Raw genomic sequence first — 16,550 nt, 5'->3', positions numbered from 1 at the left:
TTACAATATCCTGTTATACATAATTATTAATAACAAACTACAACATTTGCTAATGACTGATTACTATAATTGTGTTGCATTCATTTCCCTTATACACCTCACGCACAGGCGCACCATTTCTCTCCACTAATACTAGCAATTGCCATGCCATTAGTCTTGGACTGACTTGTTTGGTGTGCGCAACAGGAAATATTTCACCTTCGGAGAACAAGAAATATAGACTTATTTGCATTACTTATTAATTTGTGCAGCTATTCAGTGTCTGGTAAGTTACTGTTCAAGAAAAAATATTAATTTTTATTAAAATGTTCTAATATTTTATGTTAACGATTACTCATTTATTTCAGCCCTTTGTATTCAGCATGTCTCTAACTAAACCTATGTTTCCATGAAAATTGAAGTTTTTGTTTTTTTTCAGCCCACATAAACTTACACCTTGTTTATTTGGCCTGTGTTAGCCTTTGAGTTTGACATGCTTGGTCTAGAGCAGTGGTCACCAACCTTTTGGACCTCACAGACCACCGGTTGGCAACCACTGCTCCAAAGGTTTCCTTAGACCAGTGGTCGCCAACCTTTTGGACCTCACAGACTACCAGTTGGTGAACGCTGGTCTAGAGAAGTTAGGCTTGAGCTGAAGCTTTAAGATGAATTGGATTCCACCAGCATGGGGAGGCCATGGTAGAGGTAAGCCAGCTCAGCTTTAGCTCTCCAAGACCTGCCTCCATTTTTCTATCTTTATTTTCCACTTGTAACCTTAACTGTCCACGATTTCAGATTATTCTCAAAATGCATTTTCCAAAAATGATGCTTCCATCAGACCACCCCATCAGTAATAAACCTGGAGCCTCCCCACCGCCCTCATAATGAACTCAGTTACTTCCTGCATTTACTTCTGCAGTTTCCTACACTCAGCACCACCCTTCTTACCCTTATTTCCCACCTGTCTCATTACAATCTCCTGCTTCAGGGATCCTCACCATCCCTTCTCTCTAGCCTCCTTACTGCCTCTGCATGGAAAACCTGAAACCTCTCCTGTGTCACAGCCTTGCCCCTCCATGAAACCATAAGTAATTTCTGCTCTAAGGATGTTCCTGTTCCCCTAACACCTGTGACCCCAGAACCACCTATACTGCTCTTTTAAGTCTTTAATCCCATGCCATCTGAAACATTCCTTTGTTGTATATGGTGCCTCAAGTATGAGCCCTTCAATTAATTCGCAATTCCATGGTGCTTCTCCTGGCCCCAACTCCCTTAGACCCTGCAGCACAGTGCTGGCACACAGGAAGTGCTGGACAGGGTCTGCAGGAGCAAATAAATAAGCTGCTTGAGAACAAGGACAATCTTCTGCCTTTTGAATAATCACATCACCCAAAGGAGGAATTCATTGTAGATACTTAATTAACATTGCAGATAAGTTGATTGAGCACCATGAAGAACAGCCCTAGAGCAGTGATTCTCAAATCTAATTACAAAATCACCTAGTTTCATTTTTTAAAATACAGACTGTTGATTTTTTTCTCAGACCTAATGACACAGATTTCCCAGGAATCTGTATTTTTAGCTCCCCAGAAGATAATGATGCAGTGGCCTGGCTTTTGGAAACCACCAGCCACCAGGACTGACCACACCTGAGGGCTGTCCTCTCTCCCTCAAGAGCCCACCACACACCCGATGAGGCCTGGCACCCTGCATCCAGCATGCCTTATGATGGTGCCCCCTCAGCCATGGGAGGAGAGTCCCCAGTCCTGCCCCTTTCTCCTCAGCCAGAGTGAGAAGTACCAAAAGGATACATTTGGGCATTTTCCACCAGGGGTCCCTGCCCAGACACTATCATCCGCTTTCCATGATATTGTGAGAAAAGCTTCATGGGACTGTGAGAGAGAATAACTTGATCTGGCTCCACCTGTAGGGACAGCCAAGAGACAGGAGAAAAGAGTTGGGGGGACAAAATGGGAGATAAATGGCAGCTTCTTTCACCTAGGAAGGAAGGAAAAAAACACTGCCCAGATTTAAAAAAGGGGGGGGAGGGGGCAGAGGGCTTCCTAGCTCCTAGAAAGTACTATCTAAATGGGTGTGAGAATGACAAGTCTAATTTGGCTCTTGCCACACAAAACAAGCAAGCAGTGCCCTGTCCCATGTGGCTCAGGGGTAGAGTGTCGGCCTGAGCACTAAAGGGTCTTGGGTTTGATTCCCAGTCAAGGGCATGTACCTGGTTGCAGGTTTGATCCCCAGGCCAGGTGGTCAGGGCATGTTTCTCTCTCTCTCTCTCTCTTTCTCTCTCTCCCTCCCTCCCTCCTGCCCTCCCTCCCTTCCTCCCTCTCTCCCTTCCGCCCTCTCTTCCAATCTCTCTAAAATCAATGGAAAAAAATATCCTAGGTGAGGATTAACAAACAAACAAAAAGCAAGCAGGACATGCCATCAGTGATGGGTTCTGATACTCACCAATCCTGTCCTGCTCAAATTCCCTTTGAAAAGCAGTTTGTGTGCATGTTCTTTGTCACTGTCATAGAGCTATGCCTCTAACTTTGACTTTCAGTTCTCAGTTCTACTTAAAGACTTAGCCTTTTAACATTTAAACTAATTACAACAATGCAGCCTTTTCTCAGAATGTTTTTGAAACCCTCTCTGAAAACCACAGAAGGGAAACAGTTTTCTGTCTTTACTCCCTGCATTCATCCTCAAACAGGGTTACCCCATCATCAATCAGCCACTTTACTTTCTTGGTTCCAAGTACTTTTCCCCAAAACTACAAGCACCCTCAACAAAGAAGAATGAGTGTGTCAATATGAGATACATGTGCAGTTGAAAGTGGGTGAAGAGGGACTGCTTTTGGGGGACAGCGCTTATTCACATGCATGCATCTTATTTATGAGAAACAAGGGCCGTTACTTCAGAGTCCCACTTGGCATACGGAGATTTAGAAAAATGTGACCCTCACCCTGACTCGTATAGCTCAGTTGGTTGAGTGTCGTCTCATGCACCAAGAGGTTGCTGGTTCGATTCCTTGTCAGGCCACATGTCCAGGGTTGTGGGCTCAATCCACAGTAGGGAACATGCAGGAGGCAGCCAATTGATGGTTCTCTCTCATTGATGTTTCTCTCTTTCCCTTCCTCTCTCTCTCTCTCTAAAATCAATGTAAACATATTTAAAAAAAGAAAAATGTGACTCTTACTTTCTAGGGGCTGACAATTCAAAGGAGACAACCCTGATGCCCAGAAGAAATGAATATAAAGACTATAGGTTGAACTACCAACTCCATGGGCAGGATTGTTGTGCTTAACATGTATGTATATATAAAAAATTACTCTGTTGATGAGGCTCTACTCATGAGGCTGGCTTAAACTTCAAGTTATTTTTCAAGCAGGGTTGAAAGATTTGTACGGAACTAACTGGCCATGCCCTCGGGCTTATCAATACTATACTGCACCCCAGGGAAAAAGCCTTAGTCAGAACAAGAGTGGGGGTTCCACTGGGAACCAGGCCCTTGAGTCTCCAGCTGCCTCCTTACCTTAAAGCCCAGCAGAGCTGACAGCTCCTGGGCTTTGCCATGCTGTAAGATGTTCCCAGCATTCGTGACAAAGACCACAGGCACCCGCAGCTTCCCCTGAGCATTCACCAGCCTGCGGAAGGCTTTCAGAGCAGCAGGGATCACTCTATGGCCCCGCACCAGCACGCCATCGATGTCCAACAGGAACCCAAAGGTAGGCTGGCTCTGCAGAGGAGAGAACAGAGCCGCCACTGCCTAAGTCAGGAGGCAGAGAGGAAGACGGAAAAGACCCTGAAAAAGAAGGACTTGGGCCCAGCCTGCATGGCTCAGTGGTTGATCCTGGAACTATGAACCAGGAGGTTAAGGTTGGATTCCTGGTCAGGTCACATGCCCTGGTTGCGGGCTCGATCCCCAGTGTGGGGTGTGCAGGAAGCAACTGATCAATGATTCTCTCTCATCATGGATGTTTCTCTCTCTCTCTCCCTCACCCTTCCTCTCTGAAATCAATAAAAATATATTTTAAAAAGAAAAAAAAGAGGGACTCGGTGCTCTCCCTCCAGGGAGCATGGCCATGCCTTTCCCTTTCCCCTCCCCATTCCAGCCCCAAGCATGTTACCATTACTTCCTCACTCTCAAGCTCCAACGGCTCTTGCTTTACCTCTGTAACTCATTTGCTAAACCCATTTCTTGTAGAAATTGCTTCTTCTACCTCTGTCATTTGCCCAATAAATGCTCTTAAAAAAAAAAAAGAAAAAAAAAAGAGGGGCTCCACATTATTCTCAAGTTGCCCAGGGCCTGAAACATAAAATGAGGACATGGGATTTCTGATAGAGCAAACCCATAATAATAAAGAATTGGTCCTTTTTCATGTATGTTTAAACACATAACTATTTTGCTAAAAATTATTTTTCCAGCCCCGCTGGTGTGTTTCAGTAGTTGAGCATTGACCTATGAACCAGGAGGTCACAGTTTGATTGCCAGTTGGGGCACATACAAGGGTTGAGTGCTCGATCCTGTGTGGAACGTGCAGAAGGCAGCCCATCAATGATTCTCTCTCATCATTGATGTTTCTATCTCTCTCTTCTTCTCCCTTCCTCTGGGAAATCAATAAAAATATATTTTAAAAAATATTTTTCCATAATTAATATAAAGAATTTTAAATTGCAAACTAGAAATTCAAAACATAATCCCTGCACTTTATTTTTAAAAATACTTTTTTATTGATTTCAGAGAGGGAGAGGAAGAGAGACAGAAACATCAATGATGAGAGAGAATCATTGATTGGCTGCCTCCTGCATGCCCCTACTGAGGACCAAGCCTGAAATCCGAGCGTGTGCCTGACTGACGTGACTGGGAATCGAACTGTGACCTCCTAGTTCATAGGTCTACACTCAACCACTGAGCCACACCAGGTGGGCAATCCCTGCACTTTAACACAATCAATTAATATTTTCTGTTTTTAATTAATTTATTTATTTTCAATCTTAACCTAAAGACATGCTTAGAGAGAGGGAGGGATGGAGGAATGGAAAGAGAAATATCGACCTGTTGCCTTCCATCCACGCCCCAACTGGGAATTGAACCCGCAACCCAGGTATGTGCCCTGGTAGGGACTCGAATCAGCAACTTTTCAGTGCACAGGGCAAAGCCCCAACCAACTGAACCATTATGACCGGGCAAATATTTTCTTTTTATCTACTTTTTCTATTCTTGTTTGTCATATAGCTACAACTATACTTTATATGTGTAATTTTTCATCTTGTCCTTTTTGCTTGACATACAAGCATTTTTACCTGTTATAATAGCCTTCATAATCATCTTTTAAAATTTTATTATAACCACACACACAGGGTTTTTAAAAAACTACAAATATAAATATTTTTTAGAGTTCTTGTCTCCTTCTTCCACATAGTGCTATTCCCTCTTGTATTTTTTCCAGAAACTTTTTTATAGATATATAGTCAAAATTTCTTTCTTTCTTTTTTTTTTTTTGGGGGGGGGGGTCATTTTCTTTTTTTTTTTTTTTAATTTCTTTATTGATTAAGGTGTCACATATTTGTCCTCATCCCCCCATTCCCATCCCACACCCCTCCCCATGGATGCCCCAACCCCCTGTTGAACTTAACCATTGGTTAGGCTCATATGCATGCACACAAGACCTTTGGTTGATCTCTCCCTCCTCCCCCCACCCTCCCGTATCCTCCCTCTGAGGCCCGATAGTCCGATCGATGCCTCCTTGTTTCTGGTTCTGTTCTTTTCCATCAGTCTATGTTGTTCATCATTTCCCCTAGATGAGCGAAATCATGTGTCACTAGAGATATACTTATAAGAATTGAATGTGCGACGAGCAATAATAGTTATGCTGACAGGCAAATGAATCAGTCTGTAGTGAGTTTCTTTCTGGACCAACAGTTCTTTTGAGACCCAATATCAATGTCCACCAGTTCCTTATGAGTACATGTCGGCACTGACCCCTATTAACTAACACACAAATGCTGTATAATAAAGAGGTAATATGCAAATTTACTATCACTCCAACACATAAGATGGCCACCCCCATGTAGTAAAAAATGGCTGCCCCCATGTGGACACAAGATGGCCACCACAAGATGGCTGGTATGGGAGGGCAGTGGTGGGCGATCAGGCCAGTAGGGGAGGGCAGTTGGGGGGGGGGGGGAACCAGGCCTGCAGGGGAGGGCAGTTGGGGGCGACCAGGCCAGCAGAGGAGAGCAGTTAGGGGCGACCAGGCTGGCAGGGGAGGGCAGTTAGGGGTGACCGGGCTGGCAGGGGAAGGCAGTTGGGAAGGACAAGGCCTGCAGGGGAGGACAGTAAGGGGCAACCAGGCCAGCAGGGGAGGGCAGTTAGGAGTGACCAGGCTGGCAGGGGAGGGCAGTTAGGGGCAATCAGCCTGGCAGGGGAGCAGTTAGGCGTCGATCAGGCTGGCAGGGGAGTGGTTAGGGGATGATCAGGCTGGCAGGCAGAAGCAGTTAGGGACAATCAGGCAGGCAGGCAGGTGAGCAGTTGGGAGCCAGCAGTCCTGGATTGTGAGAGGGATGTCCGACTGTCCCTTGATGGGTCCCAGATTGGAGAGGGTGCAGGCTGGGCTGAGGGTCACATCCCCGCCCCCTCGTGCACAAATTTCGTGCACCGGGCCTCTAGTAGCATTATATTATTTCCTTTTTTTACTTGGTATGTCTTGGTTATCTTTCCAGATCAATACATAGCTACCTCTTAATCATCATTTCTAGCTCCATAATATACTGAGTAAATAGTCCACTAAATACTGTTTCCCCTATATTAGACATTTAGGGTTTTCTACATTTTTACTACTACAAATAATGCTATAAGGAAACTCTTTATGCTGATTTTTCCACATTACCCATTTTTCCTTGAGCTAGATTCTTAAAAGTAGGAGTAGTAAGTCAAAAAACTGCAAATATTTTAAAGACATAACACCTCCTGACAAACTGTTTTCCAAAAACACATCAACTTACATGGCCACTGGTAATGCATTTTATCCTTGCCAATACTGATTTACAAATGTATCAAAGAGTTTGTTAATTATCAAACGTCTAAATTTAAAAGTTTAAAAAAAATTGTATTTCATCTTGCTACGACAGAAAGCAGGCCGGCGGGAAATGACAAACCAAATGCACTTGGAGGTACAGAAAAGTACTGTTTATTTGCACCGGTACTAGCTCAGCGGAGTCCTCTCCAGAGGCTGAGCGCTGAACGCGGTGAGGTTTTTGCCTTATATACATTTCTAGGTTTCTTGTCTCCCATATATGGCGTACATACACATTCTAGACATTCTTTCTATGTTACATTCTAAGCTTCCGGGTATCTGTTGTAGTTAGCAAAGGAGGGGCGGGGCCTCAACTGAGCAGAGCTTGGACCCTCAGCGCCAGCCAAGGGTCGCCCCTCTGTTGGGCACAGGGCAGGCGGCCCGCCTCTCCCTATGCCTGGTGCTGCCTGCCCTCCCACGGTTGCCCCTTGCTCTCGACTGTTTCTCCTGCAGCTTTGCACCCACAGCTGCTCAGAGCTTACAGACAGGGCCCTGGCACAGTGCGGGCCACGGCAGGGTGGGCCTAGGAGCTGAGCAGGCCCATGCTGACCCTCTAGGGCCTGGGCCTCAGGAGCCACTTCCTGTTGCCTAGGCTACTGGGGGAGTGCTTGGTTCCTTATCTGAGCTTAGGGGGAAATTCCCAGACCGAGGCCAGAGAGTACTGTGTGCACATGCACGTAGCCCTCCCCCTCCCCTGCCTCTCACTGTCAATCTGTCAAGAAGCGAGCGAGATTACAGAAGCCAGGGCTGTGGTTACAGTGATGCAGCCAAAAGTGGGGGTTTTATCTGCTCTCGATTTGCCTTCTCAATCTTAATCTGTATTTCTTGGATTTAAAAAAAATATTCATTCAATTTCTTATTTCATAAACTATTAATATATGAGATGTTTTTCAATTGTCAAAAAACCCAACCTAACTTGTTTGCTAGTCTCCTTTTTTTGGGTGCCAAATGAAATCATTCTTATTTAGTGCATAGTGTTCCTATGTGAGGATCAACCAAAAACAGACGAACTGTTCCACACCTTCACTAAGCTTGGGTGAAAGAACAAACTAGTCTAGGACACAAAAACTCAATAAAACTGCTTCATTTTCATAAGTGCAAAGCAATCCTGAGTATTTAAGTTCTGAGTAAACAGAATTAAACAGAGGTAGGTTTTTATAAGATACTTTTGAGCTAGGCAACAAAGGATTTAAATATATGCATTCATTTAACAATATCTATTAATAACCCAATCAGCACCAGGCTAGACAAGCAGGCAGAAGTGGCTCTGCCAAACAGTGCAAGGGGAAGACAACTAAACAAGCAGCAAAAGCAGCACAAGCAGCATAGGCCCTTCTACACTGAGCACTATATTAAGAGACTAGAGGCCCGGTGCATGAAAATTCATGCACTGGAGGGGGCGTCACTCAGCCTGGCCTTCCCCCTCTCACAGTCTGGGAACCCTGAGGGGCGGGAGGTGACCTGGCAATCAGGGGAAGGCAATGCCCCCATCACACCTCTGCTGCTGCCATTGCCAGCAGCACAAGCCTTGGCTGGCCCTGGTTCCCTGAGCCTCGGGAGGCTGGGCAGCCACCATCCGAAGCTTGCCTGCACCTCATGTGTCAGCTGGGCAGCCGCCATCCAAGGCTTGCTTATGCCTTGGGCCAGCCCTGACCGGCTGGGGGCTGAGGGCGGGTCCGGCCGCACCATGCACCTGCCGCCCCGCCCCCCCCCAGCTGGGCTGAAAGGACTGGGGGACTCTGGCGGGGCTGAGGGGACTGGGCACCGCCATCTTGTGGCTATGGGCGCCACCATCTCTGTGATGATGTGATGGTCAATTTGCATATTCCCTCTTTATTAGATAGGGACCCTGAGAGCCTAAATCAGGGGTACCTTACCTATTGCAGATGGGGAGTATTGGTCATGACAAGATTAGCCAACATAAAATAAGGAGCTTGAAACAGGAAAATGGCATCATCAGACTTTTGCTGTTGAAAAATCTTGGCTGCAGAGTGAAGAATGGATTGAGTGGACTGAAGAGAGTCAAGTTGAAGGACACCAGCTGGGATTCACTGCAATCCAAGACAGAGGTGATGGTGGTAGTTTTTACTAGGTGGTTGCAACAGGAATGTAAAGGATAAGGTAGATCAGAGTAGAAGACAGAACAGCCAGGCCTGGTAACAATCAGATGCAGGGGAGGAGAGTGGGGCCACAGAAACTCCATGCTCTTTTTGGCTTGGGAACCTGGGAGGGTTGGTATCACTCACTGACCCAAGGAATTCAGGAGGAGCACCAACTAAGAGGCAGGGGAGGGCAGAAAATATGTCCCACTTTGGACCTGCAACACAGGCAAGTGGAGATATCAGCACTGGACAGAAGGTCCTGGAGATGAAAATCTAGAAGGTCTCTACTCTTAGCTGATACTTGGGAGAAGACAGGAGAGCCCGAGAAACACAAGCAGAGTAAGAGCTGAAGTGTGGCTCACAGAGAACCAGGAAGAGCATCACCATTTAAGGATGGGCCACGTAAGAGTCAATAGCAAAAGAATAAGGAGCAGTAATTAGCATGAGGAGGAAAATCAAGAGGGTGTGGGATCACCCTAGCCAGTTTTGCTCAGTGCATCAGCCCTCCGACTAAAGGGTCCCAGGTTTAATTCTGGTCAGGGGGGATTCTGGTCAAGGGCATGTACCTTGGTTGCAGGATAGACCCCCTGGTCCAGGTCTGGGAGAGTGGGGGAGGCAACCAATTGATGTGTCTCTCTCTCTCCCCCTCCATTCCACGCCCTCTAAAAATCAATGGAAAAATATCCTCAGGTAATGATAAACAACAACAACAACAAAAGAGAGTGTGGGATCAAGGAAGCTGAGACATGGGTTTCTGGAGCAAGGAATATAGAAAATGGAGTTGATACAGTTGTAATTAACCTCGTTATTAATAACAAGAAGGGAGAATAGGCATGTCATTCAGGCAGCTTCACCAGGAAGCTGCAGCTTTACATTCCCCAGGGAGCCACCCGTGGTCCATTCCTCACAGATCACTGGGGGAAGGGATTGGACAGGGGGGAGATAGATGCATGCCAGTAAAGTTGGGGGGACTAGAGAAGGTGCTTGTCTGTCAATCACACCTGGGAAGAGGTCATTGGCCGGAATGGGCACGGTCACTGCAAGTGTGGGAAGATTTGGAATACTTAATTCCCTGAACAAACAAGTTCATTCTTTTGATTTCTCTTGGGTTCTTGGGCTTTCTTAGTTGATTCCTGGCTTGTGGGGCTCTTGCTCCTATTTCCCAGCATTCTCCTATGTGGCCCATGGCCATGAGGACTCCCACATACAATGGACTAATGGACTGCAACTAGCCTTATGCTGAACTGACCCAGCTGCAACATGGGACAGAAATTCTGGACATTGGCTTTGATTTTAGTTCTACTGAATCCCTAGTTACACTTTTTCTATAACTGGACTAAGAGAAATGGGGCCCTGGAAACCCAGGTATGTGCTTCCACGCAAATAAAAATCACTCATCCTCCCATGTGAGACTCGGAAAATTCTCTTTCTCACGGTAAGAACTCCACCCCCAGCACTCAATGGGGAAAGGGATACCCCACTTCCACTGATAAAAGAGTGACTGCAAAGTAATGATCCCATCTCCCCTCCACTGAACAAGGAAGACCACCCAGGGAGGGATCTTTCAGCTCCTTCACACTAGCTTCTGCAGTCTCCCAGCCTTACACAATGACAGCTTCAGTGCCAAGTTGGAAGTAGGAAAGGACACTGAAAAAATAGGAGGAGAGAAACTCAAACCAAGAAGATAGCACTTCTGACTACCAGCAAACGGAGCTGCCAGGAGAAATTTGTCAAATCCCACACACCATGCAGGGAATGCTTGAACAAACAGCATCTTTCTCTACTCCAATGTCTGATCCTGCACCCCAGACATGTAGATTGTACTAAGCTATACATTTTTATTGAATCCTTGTACCAACACTTTGGGGGTGGGTGTCATTACCTCCAATTGACATTACCTAGCTAAAGTAGCCTGGTTTATACATGGTGCTCATTATGTATTCACTGGATAATCGACTAAATGAAAAAGAAACCAAATTCAGAGAAAATTAAACTAGTCAAATTGACCTAGTTCACAAGTGCCTGATTAAAAATTCAGCCTCAAATTGAGCTCACAGCAAAGTCAGAGCTCTTCAGGTGACCACACAGCAACAACTCCAAGCACAAAAGGGATCCAGGAGGTACCAGGTCATCCAGCACCTCCTGCCAGCCCCCAGCCACTGAGGTCCAGTTCTTCTCTGTTCTCAATATACTCATGCACCCAATGGCTCTCAAGGATCTCTGCAACACCTTCCTTTTCCTCAACAAAACCCACTAGGATTGGGGTCCTAACTGGGTTCCATAGACAGGTTTCAGGATGGCCTTTTTTAAGTGAAGGTATAAGAAAAAACAAAAGAAATATAAGAAAGAAAAAAAAGTGAAAATAGCTAGAGAAAAAGGACAAAGGGATACATTTTCTTTTCATTTTTCTCTTCATAAAATCTCTTAAAGTGCTATAGATTTTTCCTGGGTAAAATAACCATATCTCCTTACAAATTTCATCATCTTATTATTTTCAAAGAGAATCACTGCACAGGTCTAAAAGGAAAGAGGGTGTGATTTGCCTTCAAACCCCCAAATCTGGCACAATGCTTAGACCCTTGTAGGTGCTCAATAAAGGTTGACGGAATGTTGAATGCCCCCCAAAATGAAGGTTTAAGCAAAATAAGGTAGACCTTTCCCCTCAGGCACTTTCTGACCACCCTGTATCTTCTCAAGGGAAAAGAGTTGGTAACTCTTTTTAAAAAATATATTTTTACTGATTTTAGAGAGGAAGGGAGTGGGGGAGAGGGAGAGAAAGAAACATCAATGTAAGAGTGGAACACTGATCAGCTGCCTTCTACTTGCCCCCTACCAGGAATCAAGTCCGCAACGTGGGCATGTGCCCTGACCAGGAACTGAACCAGCAACCTTGGCTGTACAGGACGACACCCAAGAAACTGAGTCACGCCAGCCAAGGCAGAATTGGTGACGCTTACAAGGACTCTGTCTTTCTAGCACATGATCTACCTTCCTTCTTGTACTGTAGGACACAGAGCATACTGTTCTGAAAGTTTAAATGTAAAACTCATTTGCCCATAATTTTGAGACAATTAGGGAAATTTTAAAGGACTGGATTTTAAGTAACACTAAGTAATTACTAATGTTGTTAGGTATGATAATAGCATTGTGATTATATTAAAAATGTCCGTATTTTCTTATAGGTACACATAGAAGAATTTAAGGTTGAAATGACAATCAGAAATTTGTTTTAAAATTTTATAGGCACCCAAAAAAGGGGTGCTAAGCAAAGCAAGTGTGGCAAAATGCTAATAATTGCTGAATCTGAAAGATTTCATGTACAGTATGTCCTCCTCACTTAACATCATCAATAGGAATTGTGACTTGAAGCAAAATGATAATGAAACCAATTTTAACAAAACTAATTGATATTAACAAAAGTTAAGTACCTACAGCACCTCATCAATCTTATAACAAAATGACACTATTCAAGAAACTGCTAGCCCTGGCTGGCTCAGTGGATAGAGCATCAGCCTGTGAACTGAAGGGTCCCAGGTTCAATTCCAGTCAAGGACACATGCCTGGGTTGCGGGCTTGACCCCCAGTAGGGGGCGTGCAGGAGGCAGCCAATCAATGATTCTCTCTCATCATTGATGTTTCTATCTCTCCCTCTCCCTTCCTCTCTGAAATTTATATATATATATATATATATATATATATATATATATATATATATATATATAGAGAGAGAGAGAGAGAGAGAGAGAGACTGCTGTATTTTTTTTTTTTTTTGGATTTCTGAAAACTTACATATTTAAAAAAATGAAGTAAAGACAGTTCATCTGTGTTGATGGCTGCAACAGTTTTAGTGGTCTTATGTGGCCATATTCTAAATAACCACAAGATTTGCTCTCTTAGACATAAGAATCCTCAATTCCTGTTACTTAGAACTGGAGGGTTTCAGAACAATTTAGCAACATCCTTGAGGATCCCTCATCTGTAACTATATAGTGAGTAATCATCATCTCCAATACCCAGGTGAATGGTGAATGTAGAGAGAACCAGGCACTTAGCAACATAAAAAGTGAAGGTACACAACTATTAAAAAAAAAAAAAAAGCCACATTAATAATGCAAGATGTTAATAATAGAGGAAACTGGGGGGAGGGACTTTTCTATACTTTCTGCTCAATTTTTCTATAAACCTAAAACTGTTATAAAAATAAAGTCTATTCTGCCAAAACCGGTTTAGCTCAGTGGATAGAGCGTCAGCCTGCAGACTGAAAGGTCCCGGGTTCGATTCCGGTCAAGGGCATGTACCTTGGTTGCGGGCACATCCCCAGTAGGGGGCGTGCAGGAGGCAGCTCATCGATGTTTCTAACTCTCTATCCCTCTCCTTTCCTCTCTGTAAAAACTCAATAAAATATATTAAAAAATAAATAAATAAAGTCTATTCTTTTAAGTGAAGACATAAAAAAAATATATAAGAAAGAAAAAAGTGAAAGTACCTAGAGAAAAGAACAAAGGGATACATTTTTTTTCTTTTCATCTTTCTCTTCATTCTCCAATCTGTATTCTGATTTTTTTCCTACATTACTTGATTTTGTTTTTTAACTAGTCCTGGGTATTAGGCCATATCCTCTAATTAAAGTTCATATTGTGTCAGTGATAAATGTTTGGTTTAAAATCAATTTGAAATGAAGGGACTACTTAGATGTTCCTTTGTCTTTGCTTTTTACCTAGAATTGGCTTGGTATGTTTTAAACCAGCAGTCGCCAACCTTTCGGATCTCATGGACCACCAGTGGTCCACAGATCACCAGTTGGTGACTGCCATTTTAAACAACAGCATTACAACTATAGTCCACTTCACTGTCTCCTCCAATCACTTCCACATTTGAGATAACTTACTATATGTCAGTCACTGTACAAAGTACTCTACATCTATCTACATATATAAAAGCCTAAGCGACTGAACGACCAGTAGCTATGATGCGCACTGACCACCAGGGGACAGATGCTCAACGCAGGAGCTGCCCCTGGGGGTCAGTGAGCTTCCACAGCGGGAGTGCCCCTCATCTGACTGACGGGCCGAGCTCACAGCTGGCAAGCACAGCTTCAGCGTGAGCCTCTCCCACCTCCACGGCAGCACTACTGAGTGGAGGCAGTGGCAGGCACAGCGCAGCTGGGATGAGCGGGAGTGGTGCGGTGCCCAGCCTGGGCTCCGGCTCCTCCCCTGCCGCCTGCTGCTTTGCGTACTACTACATCTCTTGGGGGATGTTGGATTGCCGGTTTCGGCTGATCCTGGTCAGGGCACATGCCCGATCGGGGCAAAACCGGCAGTCCAACATCCTCCAAGGGGTCTCGGATTGTGAGAGGGCGCAGGCCAGGCTGAGGGACCCCACCGGTGCACCGATCTGTGCACCGGGCCTCTAGTTTGTCATAAAAAGTACCGTACATATATTCACACAAAAACACTGCATAGTAAGTAACACACCAGTTACATATATTAGGAAACTGAAGCTTAGAAAGCTAAGTATTTTGCCTTAGGTCAAACAGCCAGTAAATGGTACAGGCAGGATTCAACTCCAATGCTAATACTCTTAAATTCTATGATATCATAAAAACCATTCAGAGATATCTCAGGATGCCAGAGTCAATATAATAATTATAAGTGATGGCAATTATTCTTTATACTTATGTCACTAGTTTGCAGTCCTTTTATCAATATATTATCATTCTATGCTTCCAGCTTGGGTACTTGTAGCTCTGTGACACTGGCCAAGTCACTTAACTTCTTTGAATCTTAGCTGTTCCATATGCAAAATGATTACAATAACATAGCTAACAAGAGCTAGAACTCTGGCATCAGACTGCCCTGGGTTCCATATTCTGCCACTTACCAGCTGTGTGCCCTTGGGCAAGTCGCTTAACCTCTCTGTGACTCAGTTCCTCCATCTGTAAAGTGGGAATAATAATAGTACTTACCTCATGGAGTTGCTATGAAAATTATATGGATTAATGATATAGTTGTGAAGTACTTAGTGCCTGGTACAAAGTACTATTTTTTAAATAAGTACTTAACTTAAAATACATCAAAGGGTTACTGTGAAAGCATTATACAAATATAAAATATTATCATTATTACATACAGAAATTGTGCATTTATAAGGCAAAGTGGCTCAGGGGAAAGTCAGGGTGATAGATATAACTACCTGGCTGAGAGTCCTGGCATGGTAGTATATCAGGTGTTTGACCTTTTAAAGTTTTTCAAAACTTGATTCGTAACTTCAGCTTCCTTACTAGCACCAGGGTCATGCCTACCTCCAAGGTTGAGAATTAGTTATCACTTAAGTACCTGGCACAAATTAGGGACTCTGCGCCATTCTTCTTTCCCAAACCTTCCCCCCACCTCCCGACCTAACAGCTACTCATTACAAGCAGGCCCACAAGCCAATGGGAACAAAGTAAAAAGTCCCCATAAAAACCACATTCTCTCTGGGCTGTTCCCTTACAGATGCAGCTCCGGAGGGGAGTCTAGCACGAGTCTCCAAATCTCTTTCAAATGCAGTTGCAAATCATAAAAGGTTCTCATCATGAAATCAAAGAGGAAGTGCATGAACCATACCCTGACCAGAAAAACGGGAAGGCAGAAAAGGCCGGGTAATTTGGGGGCGAAGAGCGGCCAGAGGCCGAGACACGATCTTGGTGCACGTTAGGGGTGTTTTGTTTATGCTCCAGGCGGAGTCGCTTTTCCTCCTCCCCAAAGACCGCCAAATCGCATCGAGTCAGGGGGAGGCGGTGCGTGAAGGAAGCATCGGTGCTTAAGGCAAGAACGAAACGCACTCCAAGTCAGTTGCCTAGTCACGGCCATTTCCCAGGAGGCTAGGAAGGCTTGAGCGGCTGGACCCGCGGCCTCCCCTCCCGCAGCTCCCGGCCTCACCACCAGCCCTGCGGACCGGCTCACCTGCGCGCGGCCCACAGCGTAACCCTTTCCAGGGCAGCGGCCCCGGAACCCGGCGGCCGCGCACGCCACCCGCTGCCAGGGCCCAGGCGCCGCACGGACCGCGGCAAACAAACCAAGAACAGCCATCGGGCCAACACTTGCGCGCACTACGCCTGTGCCGTGCAGCCAATCGGCGGCCGGAGGTGCCCGAGGCCTCTCGGGAGTTGTAGTTCCGCCTGGGTGTCCAGGCAGCAAGTTGGGCTGCGAACAGGCGCAAGGTCCTGCCCTTCCTAAACAAGACACGAGGTTACAAGCTGGTGTTCAGGGTTGGCATGGCATTCATACCTGCTGACTTCCTGGATCATAGGTTTCAGGCCAAAGTCCCAGCTCCCTGAACCCGTGATGATGTCCGGGGAGGGAACTAAACCTGGATTGGGAAGAGGGTTTGGGAGAGCAAAACTTTCTTTTGATGT

The 16,550-nt window shown here is 45.2% G+C and overlaps 1 protein-coding gene across 4 annotated transcripts in view; it reads right to left on the bottom strand.

The window, feature by feature from the left end:
- HDHD5 (haloacid dehalogenase like hydrolase domain containing 5) overlaps window positions 1-16,287 on the bottom strand; it is a 29,216-nt gene extending 12,929 nt beyond the window's left edge. The window contains exons 1-3 of one of the 4 annotated variants that reach the window (XM_079778758.1): window positions 16,099-16,287; window positions 3,509-3,712; window positions 1,791-1,903 (exon numbers count right to left, since the gene is read on the bottom strand). In XM_079778758.1, the coding sequence (XP_079634884.1) occupies window positions 1,791-1,903; window positions 3,509-3,712; window positions 16,099-16,224 (443 nt within the window). In that variant the 5' untranslated portion in view covers window positions 16,225-16,287. The remainder of the gene's footprint in view (window positions 1-1,790; window positions 1,904-3,508; window positions 3,713-16,098) is intronic. The other 3 variants (XM_079778759.1, XM_079778757.1, XM_079778760.1) reach the window with 3 other exon arrangements.
- Window positions 16,288-16,550: the final 263 nt, after the last annotated feature.

Source organism: Cnephaeus nilssonii (genome assembly GCF_951640355.1).
Source record: "Cnephaeus nilssonii genome assembly, chromosome: 8".
Taxonomy (NCBI): domain Eukaryota; kingdom Metazoa; phylum Chordata; class Mammalia; order Chiroptera; family Vespertilionidae; genus Cnephaeus; species Cnephaeus nilssonii.
The sequence above is the reverse complement of the archived record's forward strand: the minus strand, read 5'-3'. Positions and strand labels throughout refer to the sequence as shown.